Source organism: Myotis davidii, unplaced genomic scaffold, assembly GCF_000327345.1.
Source record: "Myotis davidii unplaced genomic scaffold, ASM32734v1 scaffold444, whole genome shotgun sequence".
Lineage (NCBI taxonomy): Eukaryota > Metazoa > Chordata > Mammalia > Chiroptera > Vespertilionidae > Myotis > Myotis davidii.
This window is the reverse complement of record NW_006294767.1, coordinates 612933-628946: the sequence shown is the minus strand read 5'-3', so window position 1 is coordinate 628946 and position 16014 is coordinate 612933. Positions and strand designations below refer to the sequence as shown.

The following is a 16014-nucleotide window of genomic DNA, read 5'->3' as shown; positions in this document are numbered from 1 at the left end:
TTGGGAGCCCTTTCTAGCTTCATGACCTCAGTCACACTCCACCCCCCCACTGAGCCTCAGTGTCCTCATCTGTGATAATGGGTTAATACGAAAGACCTTCCTTGGACGTGGTTGTGAGAATCAAACAAAATAATGTAAAAATGTGGAATGTCACCAGCATGCAGTTGACACCCAACATCTAGTGCAGTGATGGCGAACCTATGACACGCGTGTCAGAGGTGACACGCAAACTCATTTTTTTGGTTGATTTTTCTTTGTTAAATGGCATTTAAATATATAAGATAAATATCAAAAATATAAGTCTTTGTTTTACTATGGTTGCGAATATCAAAAAATTTCTATATGTGACACGGCACCAGAGTTAAGTTAGGGTTTTTCAAAATGCTGACACGCCGAGCTCAAAAGGTTCGCCATCACTGGCCTAGTGGCTGACGTTGCTTAGTTAGCCACTTGGTTCCATGAAGGGGGGTAATTAGGGCCTAACTGTCCCATGACTGGCCCAAAGGGGGAGATCAGAGTGGACGTGGTGGGGCTGCTTTAACCAGCCACAGCCTGGAGGGCTTCCCAGCAGGTCCCTGCTGCTCGCCAAGGAAGGGCGGGTGGTTCTTGTATTTGACAGTCCCCTGTGCAGTGCAGAAGTCTTTAGCTTGCATTTGTGGACAGAAGACTCCTTGCTTATACCCTCCATAACCCACCCAGCACCACTGTGGTCTACAAACACAGTCAGGGCACATCAGTGCCTATGTGTGGGTAGTCGCACAAGGTCTCCACCTGTCTGTGAGGACCCCTCCATCCACAAGGGTCTAAGACCTGGCCTTTACTTACATTATTTCTCGTCCTCTGAGACACTTTGAGTGGCGCCTTCAAAGTCGCCACAAAGGGCATCGCTGTTGCTGGTTACAGAAAGTCTAACCACGTTCACGGTTCTGCAGAAGCCGCCTGGGCTGTCCCCTCTCACTTCCCTCATGCCTCCAGTCAGGAAGTGGCTTTCTGGGTGGTGCTCGCTCTGCTGGCCTGTCACTGAGCCATCTGTGGAGAAATTCTCCGCTCTCCTCAGACACCTGCTCCCCGAGAGTCTATTTCTATCTACTGGGGGAGAAAGGTGAGGTTCGATGAACCAGCTGGGGACTGTGCTGTGTAGGAAGACTCATATTGTGCCAGTAAACTGTTGCCCTTTTTCTTTTTCCGCAGGAATACTTTTACCCCAGATACTTAGGTAAGTTTAAATCACTGCTTCCTTTAGTTGTCATAAAGGCATAGTTGGGGGATGGTCGTTACCTGTCAGAGAAACAAGGGGTCAAAACCTCATTTACCAAGTTATTCCTGGAGGGAAGATCGCTTAATTATAGAGAGTTTGAAATTATCCAGAGCACGCAGGTCAAAACACTTGTGTCTTTTGTACCATAATGATCCGTGTTAACCTCAATCCAGTGCCATTATTTGTAAACCTCTTTTCTGCTCTGAGTTTAAGTTTAGCTTATTATTGGGGGATATGACCGATTCAGTAATTCTCAGACTTTTTGATCTCAGGACTCTGCATTTCTGACATTACTGAGGATGCCAAAGAGCTTTTATTCACGTGGCTGGTAATTAAAACTGAGAACATTAAAGAACGTTTCTATTTCATTTGAATGACAGGAATGTACAAGCAAACACGCTTGGCCACTGAGCAGTGATGTCATTGTGTGAGGGTGGCTCTACTGTCCGCTGGGGGGAGAGTGAGAGTAAAGGGCAAATGACAATTGAGTCCTATCAGGATGATGACATTGACCTCCCCAACCACCCGGAGGGCCCTGGGTTCCCCTGAGAACTGCTCCTTCAACGAATACCGTTTCAAGATGATCTGGGATGCATATCACTAACAATGAGAGAAATGTATTCCCGGTCTTCCTTGTTAATTTTGTAAAGTCCGTGTGGGTAAATGTTCCATTGGCCTTACATTCTCCTAGAGGTACCTTCTCGGGGTCTGTATCTGGCAACAGGCCGAATGGACCGGTGACGCCCTGAAAAGCCCGGGAACCTGCCTGCCTCTGGGCGCTCTGTTGGTCTCTGCTGGCCTGGCTCCTGGGTATGTGAGGTTTGTTTCCTGAGGCAAAGGATGGCCAGTTATCCCATGAGCCCACCCTTTAGGGGCCATCTGTTGCCGGGCCAGTGTCCCCTTAGGCATGGAGAAGTAGCAGGGACCTGTGGAAGGACCCAATGAATTGGTTCAACACCCATTCTGCACAACTTCAAGCTTCCTATCATCCCGGGATGCATGTGCTCGAGGCCAAGCCTCCTGTCCCCATCCCCATGCCCGTGTGCAACGGCCAGTGTCCGTCTGCATACGCAGTGGTTCTCAACCTTGGGTCACGACCCCTTTGGCGGTCGAACGACCCTTTCACAGGGGTTGCCTAAAACCATCCTGCATATCAGATATTTACATTACGATTCATAACAGTAGCAACATTACAGTTATGAAGTAGCAACAAAAATAATGTTATGGTTGGGTCACAACATGAGGAACTGTATTTAAAGGGCCAGAAGGTTGAGAACCACTGGCATACAGCACCTCAGACAGCTTGACTTTCACAGTAAGGTCCATTTGAAATGGAAGTTTAGCTCTCTGACTACGATCAGAAAACTTACTGGATGTTCTTAGTGATCCTTCCGTACGCGAGCAGAGGGAGCCCACTGGAGGAGCTGCGGACAGTGTGCACAGTCTTCCCCTCGGTGGAGGCACTTTCATGGGTCAGTGCCAAAATGTTTTGTTAAAATGTATTAGCAAAAGCTAAACTGCGTTATTGCTGGCGGACTGGAGCACTCAGGTCAGCGTGAATAGTCTGCTTTACCAGAGGTCCCAAGAGGCTGTGGTATTGTCTCTAAAGTTTGTTTCGCCTCCTGCCTGAAGAGTGACACGCCACCCGTTTCTCTCTTGCAGCGTGCATTACTAAACATGGATCTCCGTACTCAAAAAACCCAGACTTTGTTCAGTGCGTTCAAAGTAAGTCCGTCTCCTTCCTGTCTTCCTCAAAGCCCCGTGAGTTTAGGTAACTGTAAGCTGTGTTGTGGTTTTCGGGGGGGTCTTGAATATTTCCATTATCTGAAGGGGCTATCGCACCTGCCTGAGGTCTCCCTTTTCAATGAACTATCTTGTTCAAGCAAGTATGTTTTGGTTTTGAATCAGCAAGAAGCACACAAGGTACGAAACGTAAACCTTTCCCGAGGGTGTAAAGAGAAGACACATCCCTGGGCCTGCCTCCTAGTGAACCTGGGAGTTCTCTTTCCCAGAGGCCACCACGTTACCAGCTCTAAGAATACATGATATGAGCAGTGTCGAGGGTGGCTCCCCCACACACGATCTGACCCCACTTTTGCCACCAGATACGGTGGATACCTCCCATATCAGTACATACAGAGCTGCCCGCTGTCAACATTGGCCATGGGTGAGGGGCATAATTTAACCAATGTGTATTGGTGGAGTTGTTAGCTATTTCCAGTTTTTTGGTTATCATAAACTAAACCAGAATGACATCCTTGTGCCTTTGTCACCTCTCACACATCTAAGTATATCTGCAGAATAAATTCCCAGGAATGGAATTGCAGAATGAAACCTATATTTATTTTTCCTCGTGATGAAGATCTAACCCTAATTACCCCCTCAGCAGGGGGTGAGCAGGAGCGCCCATCCCCCACATCTTCAACAGTCTAATGTATTTTTTAAAACTTTTTTATCTTCTCCAATATAAGTGGTGAAAAATGACACTTTATTTTATATTTTATTCAGTCATTTCCGTTTATGTTTTTCTTACTAATGGGTGAAGCTGACCTTCATGTGTTTAAGGCCTTGTATTTCTCCTGTGAACAATTTGTTCACGTTCTTGACCTATTTCTCTCAATTTATAGGAGCTCTTGATTAGATTTCCACAAATTTGCCATTTGTACCAAAGGTAGCAACATTTTTTACTTGGGCCATAATGCTTCTTTTTATTGTTATTATAAGTCATCATACGGTAAAAAGGATACTCTTGTTGCATGAATTTTAACCCACTCATAGAACTTGTAACCACCTCCGCTGAGCCTGACTCAGGGCCTTCCTTGGTCTGAGAGTTTCAAAGTACAGCCCGTGGTGCCGGAATGTTTACTGCACCTGTTCTACAGGTGAGGAAAAATGAGCTTCGAAGGGCACAGCCAGGCGCAATGTAGCAGGACTCTCCCTGTACTTGGTGTCAGACCTGCCATTGCCGGGATAGCCTAGAAGGCTGGCCAGACTCCGAGCTGCTCGTAGTAGCTGGCTGTCAGGGGCTCGGGGTGGGAGGGCTGTGTGACCCAGAATCCCTTCTCCCCCTGGGAAGAAGCACCTGTTAACGCAGAGGGACCAAAACCCATGGCCATGCATGGAGGGAGACCGGGAGCAAGCCCCTCCCCTCAAGCCATGACATCAGCCTCCCCGGGGTCATCCACGACCTCACGGCCCGAGGCAGGCGAGGGAGGAGGTCAGCTTTGTGTCATTTTGGCTTGTTGTTTTTAGTTAGCACTTTTCTGTCCATTTGTTAAGCCAATTTCTTATTTTATAATAATGTACTCAAATTCATTAGGCTGTTTTAGTGCCTGGGTTTTAAATTGCCCGTTTTTTGAGGTTATAACAAAAGTTATCTAAGTTGTATGTTTAACTGTATGATCCGCCTGGAATTTCTCCCGAGGAGGGAGGGGTCTGTGTGTGTTCATATTTTCCCAGATAGCAGCCCCCTTGGTCCAACACCATTTATGTAAACGCGCTGGGGTTTCGCTCAGAGAAGGGCCACCACTGTCCTGGGCTACTTTGTTCCTATGCGAGAAATTTCATGGCATTAAAGTGACTTAAATTGTTTGAACAACAAAGATGATTTCTTAGTGGGATTGAGACTTTCTCTCCTCCTGGGTGGCGGGCAGCCTGGGAAATGAGGAAGGAGGGAGAATCTCAGAGCTGTTTCCTGAACTGATGCTTAGAGGGGAAAAATCGTGCAGCTGCTGCTTATGCCAGATGTTTTAAATGCAGTTCCTAGAAACTTAGGAAGCTGCCTCCATGCCTGGTCTTTCTGGCCAACTGAGCAAGCCTCTCACTCCTTCCCTCCCTGTGGACCCAGAACCTCCTCCTCGGGCACTGGGCCAGGGCACTGGGCTTCTCCGATGGCTCCTGGCGTGACAGGAGTCTCTGAAGCCTGAGGCCCTGCACAAATGCACCGGCTGTCCTTACGGAGGGATACCGTAAAGACTGCAGGGAGTTGGGGTGTCATTCAGGATTGAGCGGGTAGAATTTCTCTGTCACTAGTGGGAATGGGGTGCTTGCGATATATTGAGAAAAGGAATTTTCTAAGACTTGCAGGGGAGAATGAGTGGTTTTTATTTGCGTAGAGTTACATCCCTCAGTTTGCAAACTCTCGGGTCCCTTAATCCAGTCCTGGAAAAGGTGTAGCTGGGGCCCTAGCAGAGCCAAAAGCAAAGCCAGTGTCCAGAGTTTCCGTTCCACGGTGGAGCTGAGTCCGATGTAGCATCAGGCTAACTGCCGTCTATAATCCACTGTGTGGGTCCTACGTGGTTGTGAGCGACATGGGTGATGTAGGGGAGCACGCCCCCTGAAACAGGAGTCCCAAGAGAGAAAAGAGGGAACTTCCTTTGCTCAGGAGTGAAGTTTCTCAGATTTCACGCCCTTGCGGTGATGAACATACCATACATAAGCAGATGTTGTATTATAGAATACATCATGCCTGTTCTGATCACTGACTCGCTCCCAGGTGTGACTGACAGGTGAGCATCTTCCCATGTCACCCAGACCTTACTGGGCATGCATCTATTGTCTAGTGAGTCCCTCCAATGATCTACAGGGAGCAAACTTGGAGAATGTTAACTACAGCTTCCTGGCAAAGCTGTATAAATGGCATACCTATTTTATGTAGTCTCCCCTTTGCTCCTTTCTTGTTAAATAATAACCAGGTTATTATAACAGTACTAGAGTCTCAATGCACGAAATTCATGCAAGAGTAGGCCTTCCTTCCCCCGGCTGCCAGCACCGGCTTCCCTCTGGCACCCGGGACCCGGGCTTCCCTCGCAGCCCTGGCTTCGTCAGGAAGGTCGTCCAGAAGGACATACAGAAGGACGTCCGGTCTAATTAGCATATTATGCTTTTATCATTATAGATAATTTTCATCTGTTTCTTCCTAAAAATAGTCCTATCTGGTGATGAAGGGCAGTTTATGGCTGGGTGCTTTGATTATCAATTATTGTTAAAATTAAAGCAAATGGCCTCAAAGTGTTCATCCCAGACAAGCCCCAGGCCTGGGGCAGACTTTCCCACTGACAGTTCGCCTTCCCTGCTCACAGATTCCCTCAGCACGTTGGTGTGCCTCCAGCTGGAGGGCCTGCGGTCGGTTTCTGAGGCCCGGGCGTCTCTGCTTTGCCCAGGCCGGCTGGAGGAGATCCAGGCCTGATTCTCCTCGTGAGGGAGGGTCCCTTTGCCCTTTCTCTTCAGTCAGAACAGTGGGCCACCCCATGGAAGCATGCTGTCCAGGCTGTAGCTTGTCATTACCTTCCAATCTGGGGGGAGTAAAGAGCACCCGAGAAAGCGGTCCTGTTGGATGTCAGCCGGTTTCACACTCCAGGCCACAGCAACAAAGGAGCTCCTTCCTCCCGCTCCTTCAACACAGCCGTCTCAAGGCCAAGATAAGCCCGTTATCTCCTAAACAGCTCCTTCCATTCAGAGGCCTGACGTCAGGGCACAGATCACCTGTGAACTCAGAAACCCTCTGCAGGCTTGCTGGGGGGAGAGGGAGGGGCGTCAGGGATGGGGACTTAAGTGGATGCATTTGGGCCTGCAGAGGTTTGTCTCAATTCCAAAGAGGTTTGCTGGGCACCTGCTGAGTGTCAGTCAGGCTGTCAGATGCTCATTCCTCCTTCCTTTTGTCCTGGGGATAAACTTTGTTTTTGTTTTTTTATTGGATTTATTGAGGTGGCATTGGTTAATAAAGTAATATAGGTTTCAGGTGTATAATCCTATAATATATCATCTGTATATCGTTATGGCATGTTCACCACCCCAAGTCAAGTCTCCTTCCATCACTATTAATCCCCCTATACATTCTTCTACCTTCTTCCACCCTCTTCCCTCTAGTGATCACCATACTGTTGTCTCTGTCTATGAGTTTTTGTTTCTTTTGCTTAACTCCTTCACCTTTTTCACCCAGTCCCCCTACCCCCCTCACCTCTGGTAGCTATCAGTCAGTTCTCTGTGTCTATGAGTCTGGTTTACTTTGTTAATTAATTTTGTTCACTATATTCCACAAGTAAGTGAAATCATATGGTACTTGTTTTTTTCTGACTGGCTTATTTCACTTAGCACAATACTCTCCAGGTCCGTCCATGCAGTCCATGCAATACTCTCCAGGTCCGTCCATGCAGTCACAGTTTCCTTTTTTATGGCTGAGCAGTATTCACTCATGTACTGATGGGCTGCTTCCAGACCTTGGCTACTGTAAAAAACACTGCAATGAACATAGGAGTGTATATGTTTTTTCAAATTAGTGTTTCGGGTTTCTTCAGATATATTCCCAGAAGTGGAATCACTGGGCCATTAGGCAGTTCCATTTTTATTTTTTGAGGAACTCCATACTGCTTTTCATCGTGGCTGCACCTATCTTCATTCCCACCAACAGTGCGTGAGGGTTTCCTTTTCTCCACATCCTCTCCGACACTTGTTGTTTGCTGATTTATTGATGATAGCCATTCAGACAGGCATGAGATGATATCTCATTGTGGTTTTCATTTGCATTTCTCTGATGATTAGTGATGTTAAGCATCTTTTCATATGTCTGTTAGCCTTCTGTGTGTCCTCTTTGGAGAAGTGTGTATTCAAGTTCTTTGCCCATTTCTTTTTTCTTTGCCCATTTCTTAATTGGATTGTTTGTTTTTTTGGTGTTGAATTTTATAAGTTCTTTATAAATTTTGGATGTTAACCACATATCAGATTTATCATGGGCAAATATGTGCTCCTATTCAGTGGGTTGTCTTTTCATTTTGTTGATGGTTTCCTTTGCTGTGCAAAAACTTTTTAGGTTGATGTAGTCCCATTTCTTCTTTGATTTCTATAGATTTGAGTCTAACGTTTACATCTTTAATCAATTTTGAGTTTATTCTTGTGAATGGGTTTCCCGTCTTACGTTTAAGTTTTTATTCATTTTGAGTTTATTTTTGTGTATGGTGTGAGTTGGTGGTCTAATTTCATCTTTTTGCATGTATCTGTTCAATTTTTCCAACATCATTTATTGAATAGACTACCTTTATCCCATTACATGTTCTTGCTTCCTTTGTCAAATATTAATTGACTATAAAGGCATAGGTTTATTTCTGTTCCGTTTTTCTATATGTCTGTTTTTATGCCATTGCCATAATGTTTTGATTTCTCTGTCCATGTAGTATAGTTTGATATCAGATATCATAATTCCTCCAACTTTGTTCTTCTTCCTCAAGATTGCTGTGGCTATTCTGGATCTTTTGTGATTCCATATAAATTTTTGGAATATTTGTTCTAGATCTGTGACGTATACCATTGATATCTTGATAGGGGTTGTGTCAAATCTATAGATTGGTTTGGATTATATGGGCATTTTAATGATGTTAATTATTCCTATTCATGAACATGGTATAGGCTTCCACTTACTTATATCTTCTTACCTTTCTTTCTTCAGTGTCTTATAATTTTCTGAGTATAGGTTTTTTACATCCTTGGTTAAATATATTCCTAGGTATTTTGTCTGTTTTGAAACAATTGTGAATGGGATTGTTTTCCTAGTTTCCTTTTCTGATAGTTCATTATCCTATATAATAAAGAGGTAATATGCAAATTGACCATCATGCCCTCACACAAGATGGCTGCCCATGTGGTCAAAGATGGCTGTCACAAGATGCCTGGCAGGGGAGGGTAATTGTGGGTGATCAGGCCAGCAGGGGAGGGCAGTTGGGGGCAACTGAGCCTACAGGGGAGAGAGGGCAGTTGGGGGGGGCCAGGCTGACAGGGGAGGGCAGTTGGGGGCTGGCAGGGGAGCTATTAAGCGTCGATCAGGCTGGCAGAGGAGTGGTTAGGGGGTGATCAGGCTGCAGGCAGAAGTGGTTAGGGGCAATTAGGCAGGCAGGCAGGTGAGCAGTTGGGAACCAGCAGTCCCAGATTGTGAGAGGGTTGACCTATGAGATCAGACCTAAACCAACAGTCAGACATCCCCTGAGGGGTCCCAGATTGGAGAGGGTGCAGGCTGGGCTGAGGGACACCCCTCCCCCAGTGCATGCATTTTGTGCACCAGGCCTCTAGTTGGTGTATAAACATGCAACATGTTTCTGGATATTTAATTTGTATCCTACTAATTTATTGAATTCATTTGTTAGTTCTAGTCATTTTTTGGTGGAATCTTTAGGGCTCTCTATATACTGTATCATGTCATCTGCAAAAATGAAAGCTTTACTTCTTCCTTTCCAATTTCAATCCCTTTTTTTCTTCTTCTTCTTGTCTGATTGCTGTGGTTAGGACTTCTACTATGATGATGAATAAGCGTGGTGAAAGCAGACATTCCTGTCTTGTTACCAATCTTAAGAGAAGCACTTGTAGTGTTTGCCCATTGAGTATGATGTTGGCTGTGGGTTTGTCATATATTGCTTTTATTATGTTGAAGTATGTTCCATCTCTTCCCATTTTTTGAGGGTTTTTATCAAAAATGGGTGCTGGATTTTATCAAATGCTTGGTCTGCATCTATTGATATGATAATTGGCCTTTTATCTTTCATTTCATGTGGTGTATCACTTTTATTGATATACGGATATTGTACCATCCTTGCATCCCCAGAATAAATCCTATTTGATCATGGTATAGGATCTTTTTAATGTATTGCTGGATCTGCTTTGCAAATATTTTGTTGAGGATTTTAGCATATATGTTCAGCAGATTGGCCTATAATTTTCTTTCTTGTAGTGTCTTTATTTGGTTTTGGAAATGGGATAATTCTAGTCTTGTAAAATGAGCTTAGGAGTCTTCCTTCTTAATTTTTTATAATAGTTTGAGAAGGATACATTTTAGTTCTTTGAATGTTTGGTAAAATTCACCTGTGAAGCCATCTGGTCCAGGACTTTTGTTTTGGGGGAGTTTTTTTATTTTTTATTACTGCTTCAATTTCACTAGTTGCAATCTATTCAGATTCTCTGAATCTTCCTGATTCAGTTTTGGAAGATTGGATATTTCTAGGAATTTATTCATTTCTTCCAGATTGTCCAATTTGTTGGCATACAGTTGTTTGTAATATTTTCTTGCAATCCTTTGTATTTCTTTGGCATCAGTTGTTACTTCTCCTCATTCGTTTCTGATTTTATTTGGGTTCTCCCTCTTCTTGATGGGTCTGGTTAACTGTTAAAGGTTTGTCAATCTTGTTTATCTTTTCAAAGAAACAGTTCTTGGTTTTATTGGTCTTTTATATTGTTTTTGCTAGATTTTATTTCTGCTCTGATTGTTATTATTTCCTTCCTTCACTGCACATTTTTTGGCGAGGGCAGGGAACCGTAATGCCTTCTACCAGTAAGAAAGTAGAAACTGGGTCCAGCGATCAGAGGAATTTAGTCATGGAGTAGTGGGTCACCCACAGCTGCCTCAGATCCTCCCGAGGTCAGCCCTGAGGTCCCACATGCTGCATGGATGCCTTTCCAGGCTGCTGCACTCGCTGTAACAAGAGTTATACTCTGGGGCCAGAAAGGATGGGGAGGGTGAGGTCGAGTCTAGCCCAAGGACTAGAAAGATGAAGGGACATATCTGGCAGGAAGGGGCTCTGAGGGATTTTCTTCTGGGATGGGTGTTGTGTAGGAATCTCTCAGAAAACCCCACCCCAGGAGAAGTTGGTGTTGGCCTCTCAACCCTGGGGACTGTGTGAGTTGTTTTTTAAGGAGGGTTTAGGCATTTTAGGCAAATTCTAGATAAAGTTAACCAGCTCTTCATGTCAAAGGTACATGTGTGTACCTTTAACTTTAAATCTTTAACCAATATGTCAAGTGGAGACCCACACCACCTCCTTGACCCTTTTCTCCTGTGGGGGCCCATCTGGGCTTTGGATTGAGTGTTGTGGGAGGCGTCAGGTGAACCAGCTGCTCTGCCTGGGCTCAGGTGTTGGCCAGGCCGGTATGTCGCCTACCTCCAGTCTCTGACCCTCCTGCCATCAGAGCCCCTTCCTGTCAGGCAGGACGAAGTCAGGAAAGCAGACCTGTCCCTTCATCTCCCTAGTCCTGGGGCTAGACTTGACCTCACAGTCTCGTCCTTTCTGCCCCCAGAGTATAACCCTCTTTACTGCGAGTGCAGCAGCCTGGAAAGGTATCCATGCCGCATGTGGGACCTCAGGGCTGACCTCGGGAGGATCTGAGGCAGCTGTGGGTGACCCACTATTCCATGACCAAATTCCTGTGATCGCCGGACCCAGTTCCTACTTGCTTACTGGGAGAAGGCATTACAGCTCCCTGCCAAAAACAACTGTGCAGTGCCTCACAAATACTGGGAGACATGATCGGTCTACACTCGCGAGTGTTTTGTGTTGGTTGTGCCCCTGCAAAACAAGCCCACTTTGAGGTGTGCCATGGGGGGGTCGCAAGAAAAACACAATGAGAGACTTGGGTTCCAGTTTGTAGACAAGGTTATGCAGATTCCCCGAGGATCAGGGTGCACAGACCGCGTGGGCAGCCGAGAACGTAAAGCACGGCGACGGGGGCCCACGCTGGGTCCCGCGAGGAACGCAGAGGCCACTGCCATCCGGTGCTGGGGGCAGGGGAGCCGGTCAACCAGGACTCATTGTGGTGACAAGAGCAAGCCCTGCGGTGGGAACGCTGTCCCCAAATTTGGAGTCAGGCTGGAAACATGAGTCATTTTAAGAACGAAGAGATCAACTGTGCGTGACACCTGGTGCTTTCAGCTCGGGCCTGTTCCCAGAGGCCAGGCAGTGGAATGAGTGGTGTCTGCAGATCTGGATGGGGTGGGGGCAGAGAGGAACAGCTGAAGGACCATTGAATCCTAGGTCCCCGGGGGTCAGATGATCCTCTACTCACCTGCCACGTTACCTAAGCTGGGCTATTCACTTTGTACATCAAAAAGGTGATAAAACCTGATTCACGTGCTGTCAATGGGTGTGTGGCCCTTGGAAACCACACAGGTGACATGGTGTGAATGACAGTGGGTGCTGAGTGTCAGAGAGGGTCAGGATAGCTGGTCTGAGCCGCACCTGGGTGGCACACCCCTGGTGTCACCTGCCCTGCTGCTGCCTGGTGTGCCACCTGCCTGGGCCTGGGGGTTGTGACAGGCAATTGGCCTGGGTGACCACATCTCCAGGGCTGCTGGGGAAACGTACCCAGCTGCCCTTAACTAAAAACAAAACCGAGAAGCCAGTTTTGCTGTTGGTTGTCAATGCAGCTAAAATCCACGCACCGGGGACACTGACGAGTTTCCGGAGGGCAGTCTGGGTGCCTTGCCCATCTGACTGAACGAGACAGCTTCTGCCCTCAGCTTGGGCTTCAGCCATGAACCCCGTGCTGTTCGGGGCCTGGATAAGAACTGGAGGAGAGAGAAATAGGAAAAGAGCAGCGAGTCACCGGGAGATGTTTGATGTCTGTAGACTCATGAGGGAAAGACAGTTAGCAGATTCTGCGAGGAGCAAAGGCGAAAGCAGCTTTAAACGATGGAAGAGAAGGGGCCTTTCAGCAGCAGACGGTCACGTGGCGCTTTCTGTCCGAGCTGGACGGACATGCTGCTGGAGGCCAGTGTGGACACAGCCTGAGCTGGGCTGAGTCAGGACACACCTGCACTCGAGGAGAGTCTCTGGGAAACCTCAACAGGTGAGCGGCGGTGATGCAGGGCCTGCTGCTCCCAGGACCTGCCTGTGTTCCTCCACCGGCTGCTCCTGGCCAGCTCCGGGTTCCTCCACCTCCAGAAACGGCCCAGCCATCGTGTTGTCTGTAGGCATGAGCCTTCCTCAGGCCAGTGGAGTCCGGCCTCTCCACAGTGTCCTGATTGAGTGCCGATGGCAGAGAGGGCCGGAAAGACTTGTCTCTCCCGGCCAGGCCCACATTGGTGTGGCCAGGAGCCTCGTGGGAGGATTCTTGGAGTTCTGGGTGCAATCATAGCTTCCCCAGGACTCTGATCTCCGCTGCTAGAGCATGGGAGCGTGTAATCGCCACGTGGACGGGGTTAGTGCCCGGCCGGCCTAGGTCGTGGGAGCTTCAGCCGTGTTCGTGAGAAGCTCCTCCTCGCATGGAGAGCCCTCGGGAGGCACCCCACTGGGACAGTCTCTTAGCCGCAGTCCCTAAAACAGGCGGAAATGATGCTGGTGATTGACATGCTATTATCCCAGGCAGATGGCTTCCCAAGTGAGTGGGTCGGGCACGTCGGCCTGGGCACTGCCACCCTGGGGCACTGTGGGAGCAGCTAGTGCAGCCTGGGCCTGGGGCAGTCCCCATCCTGTGCAGGCAGACTTCTAGGGGAAATGGGGTGGGGCTCCCACAGAGGCCAAGACCAGTGGAGAGAATGTTGGCAAAGGTGGATGGGCTCATGGTGTGAGTGGGCAGGGGGCCTGGCCTGAGAGGGTGGAGATGTCCACTGGGGACGTCTGCTTGGAGGGCCCTTGGGTCAGCCAGGGCTCTGTTGACCTGCTCCCTGGGAGGTCCGAGCTCATGGGGTTCACTCCCTCCTCCCTTGCTCCCTGCGGGGCCAAGACCCCAACACCCTGGCCCTGTGTGTGGGTGGCCACTCCCTCCTGGAACCAGCCAGGAGCCTGGCCAGCCTTTTCTGTGACCCTAGTTCTGCCCAGAGGTGGGGTTCTATGTGGCCGGCCTGGGCCAGTGGAGAGGACACTGGTGCCCAGGATCTGCCTCAGAGTGCTCCTGCCAGAGCCAGTGTGCCCCAGGGTCCAACAAGAGGCTGTGCTCCTGCCCACCATGACTGCTTCCCCCGCCCCCCTCAGCTGGCCGGGAGCAGCTCAGGACAGTTTCCTCCTTCCTTTCATCCCAGACCTGCCTGACCAGTGCTCTCCAAACCCCTGCAGTAAGGAGGGGACCCAAGTGTGCCAAGACCTCATGGGCAACTTCTTCTGCCAGTGCAAAGACGGCTGGGCGGGACGGCTCTGCGACAAAGGTAAGGCCACCACAGCCGCCGGACAAGGGGTGAGGTGTGGGCATTGGGACCTCCCTGCAGGGCCCCTCCCTCTTTTCCTCTCCCTGCCCCAACCACCCTGCCCCACGTGGGGACACGGCCATGCTGGTCCGTTCTGGCTGAGACAGGAGTGGGAGGCATGGAAGTGCCTGCAGGCTGTCCTAGGATCCAGGCCCCACACTGGCCAGCCTCCACTCAGCTCCCGGGCGAAGAGGGAGAGATGGGTGGGCAGGGCATCCCCGGCCCCTCAGGAGAGTCATCCCAGAGTGAGAATGTTTACACAGCGCTGGAGGCCCTGTTTGCCTCTTGGGACAGGGGCGCTGTCCAGCTGGAAAGGCCATCGGTCAGCTCCTGAGAGAGCTGGGGAGGAGCAGAGGGATTCCTCTCCGAGAGCAGGGCTGGAGCACAGGATGGGGCCACCGCAGGCAGTAAGACCCCCGCGCGGGAGCCTAGCAGCTGCCCACTTAACCTCAGACCCCAGTGATTAAACGAGACGAGAGTAGTTTCTTCTCCCTCGAGTCTGCAGTTGTACAGTGTCAGCAAGGAAGCTGCAAACACCCCCCGCCCCGCAACCTGGACTTCAGGTGGGCCTTTCACTGTGGTGGAGAGCCAGGCCTCCCCTCAGGGCCTCCTGGTGTTTCCTCCTGGGGCCGCTGAGCAGAACTGGAGGCCCTGCCCACATGTGGTCCACGAGGGCTCAGCTCAGCCTGTGTGGGGCTTGGCCAGCCTGCATTTGGGCCTTGCGGCTGCCTGGCCATATCCACCCTCGGACACTTCAGCCTTCTGCCCTCGTCCCATGCACACTCGGACTGCCCTCGTCCCATGCACACTCGGATGGCCACGGAGCTGGCACTGGACTGTCACCATCCACAGCACCGGAGAGCTCCCTATGCCCTCCCGCCCATGGCCTGGGGGTGGGTGCAGTGGAGAGAGATGTGCAGACACTGCCACATGCTCGAGGTGGATGTGTGTCGCCTCCGGGCTCTCCCCAGTCCCTCTGTGTCCTGTGTGTACCCAGATGTCAACGAATGCAGCCAGAAGAATGGGGGGTGCAACCAAATATGCTACAACAAGCCAGGCAGCTTCCACTGCGCCTGCTACAGCGGCTACGAGCTCTCCCGAGACAGCCGGAGCTGCCAAGGTAAGGCCTGGGCCCGACCACAGGCTTTCCGGGTCTCTCTCCTCCTCTCCCCCGCCCTCCTCGCAGCTCCTCCCCTCTTCCACTTTTGCAATTGCCAAGTTGCTGAAGTTGGCAGTCACGTTGGCTCCTCTGCAAGAGGCTTTGGCAGTGGCTGCTTCTTTGGTTCTGGAAGGGAAGGCAGGAGGGAGGAGGGTTTCTGCAGAAGGAGCACATGCCCGGGCATGCCGGCAGCCCGAGGGAGCTGCCCATCACCATCTCGGCAGCACCACAGACGGGGTGATTCACTGTGTCTATGGAGATCGCTGCCACGGAGGGAGTGCGGCTGCTGGGCCTCCTTCCAGTGCCACGGAGCCTGCAGGCTTTTCTGTGCAGCTAAGCGCCCAGGACATCGCAGGGGCCGTGGGCAGGGAGCCCCAGTGCCAGGGTATCACTCCCTGCATACACCCCGCTCCCATCCCTAGGGCCCGCTCCCCGCCCAGTGGCCAGCATTCCTCCTAGAAAGGCCCCCACTGGCTGAGTAACGCAGGAAGGAGCTCAGCAGCCCACTCCCGCTTCTGCTTCCAGTCTAGTCTGGGGCTCCCGGAGGCCCAGCACCCTGAGCCGACCCGCGAAGGACACTGCAAACTGTGGCCCATCCCCTCTGCTCCCGCGCAGCCTGGTCACCGTATGGTGCCTGGTCAGAGCCACCACGAGCCACACAAC

The 16014-nt window shown here is 49.9% G+C and overlaps 1 protein-coding gene across 1 annotated transcript in view; it reads left to right on the top strand.

Annotated features, from left to right (window-relative positions):
• GAS6 (growth arrest specific 6) overlaps positions 1–16014 on the top strand; it is a gene marked incomplete at its 5' end in the record, with an annotated part of 47626 nt that overhangs the window by 11901 nt on the left and 19711 nt on the right. The window contains 4 exons of the mRNA XM_006769313.2: positions 1192–1216; positions 2921–2983; positions 14031–14153; positions 15190–15312. Of these exons, the coding sequence (XP_006769376.1) occupies positions 1192–1216; positions 2921–2983; positions 14031–14153; positions 15190–15312 (334 nt within the window). The remainder of the gene's footprint in view (positions 1–1191; positions 1217–2920; positions 2984–14030; positions 14154–15189; positions 15313–16014) is intronic.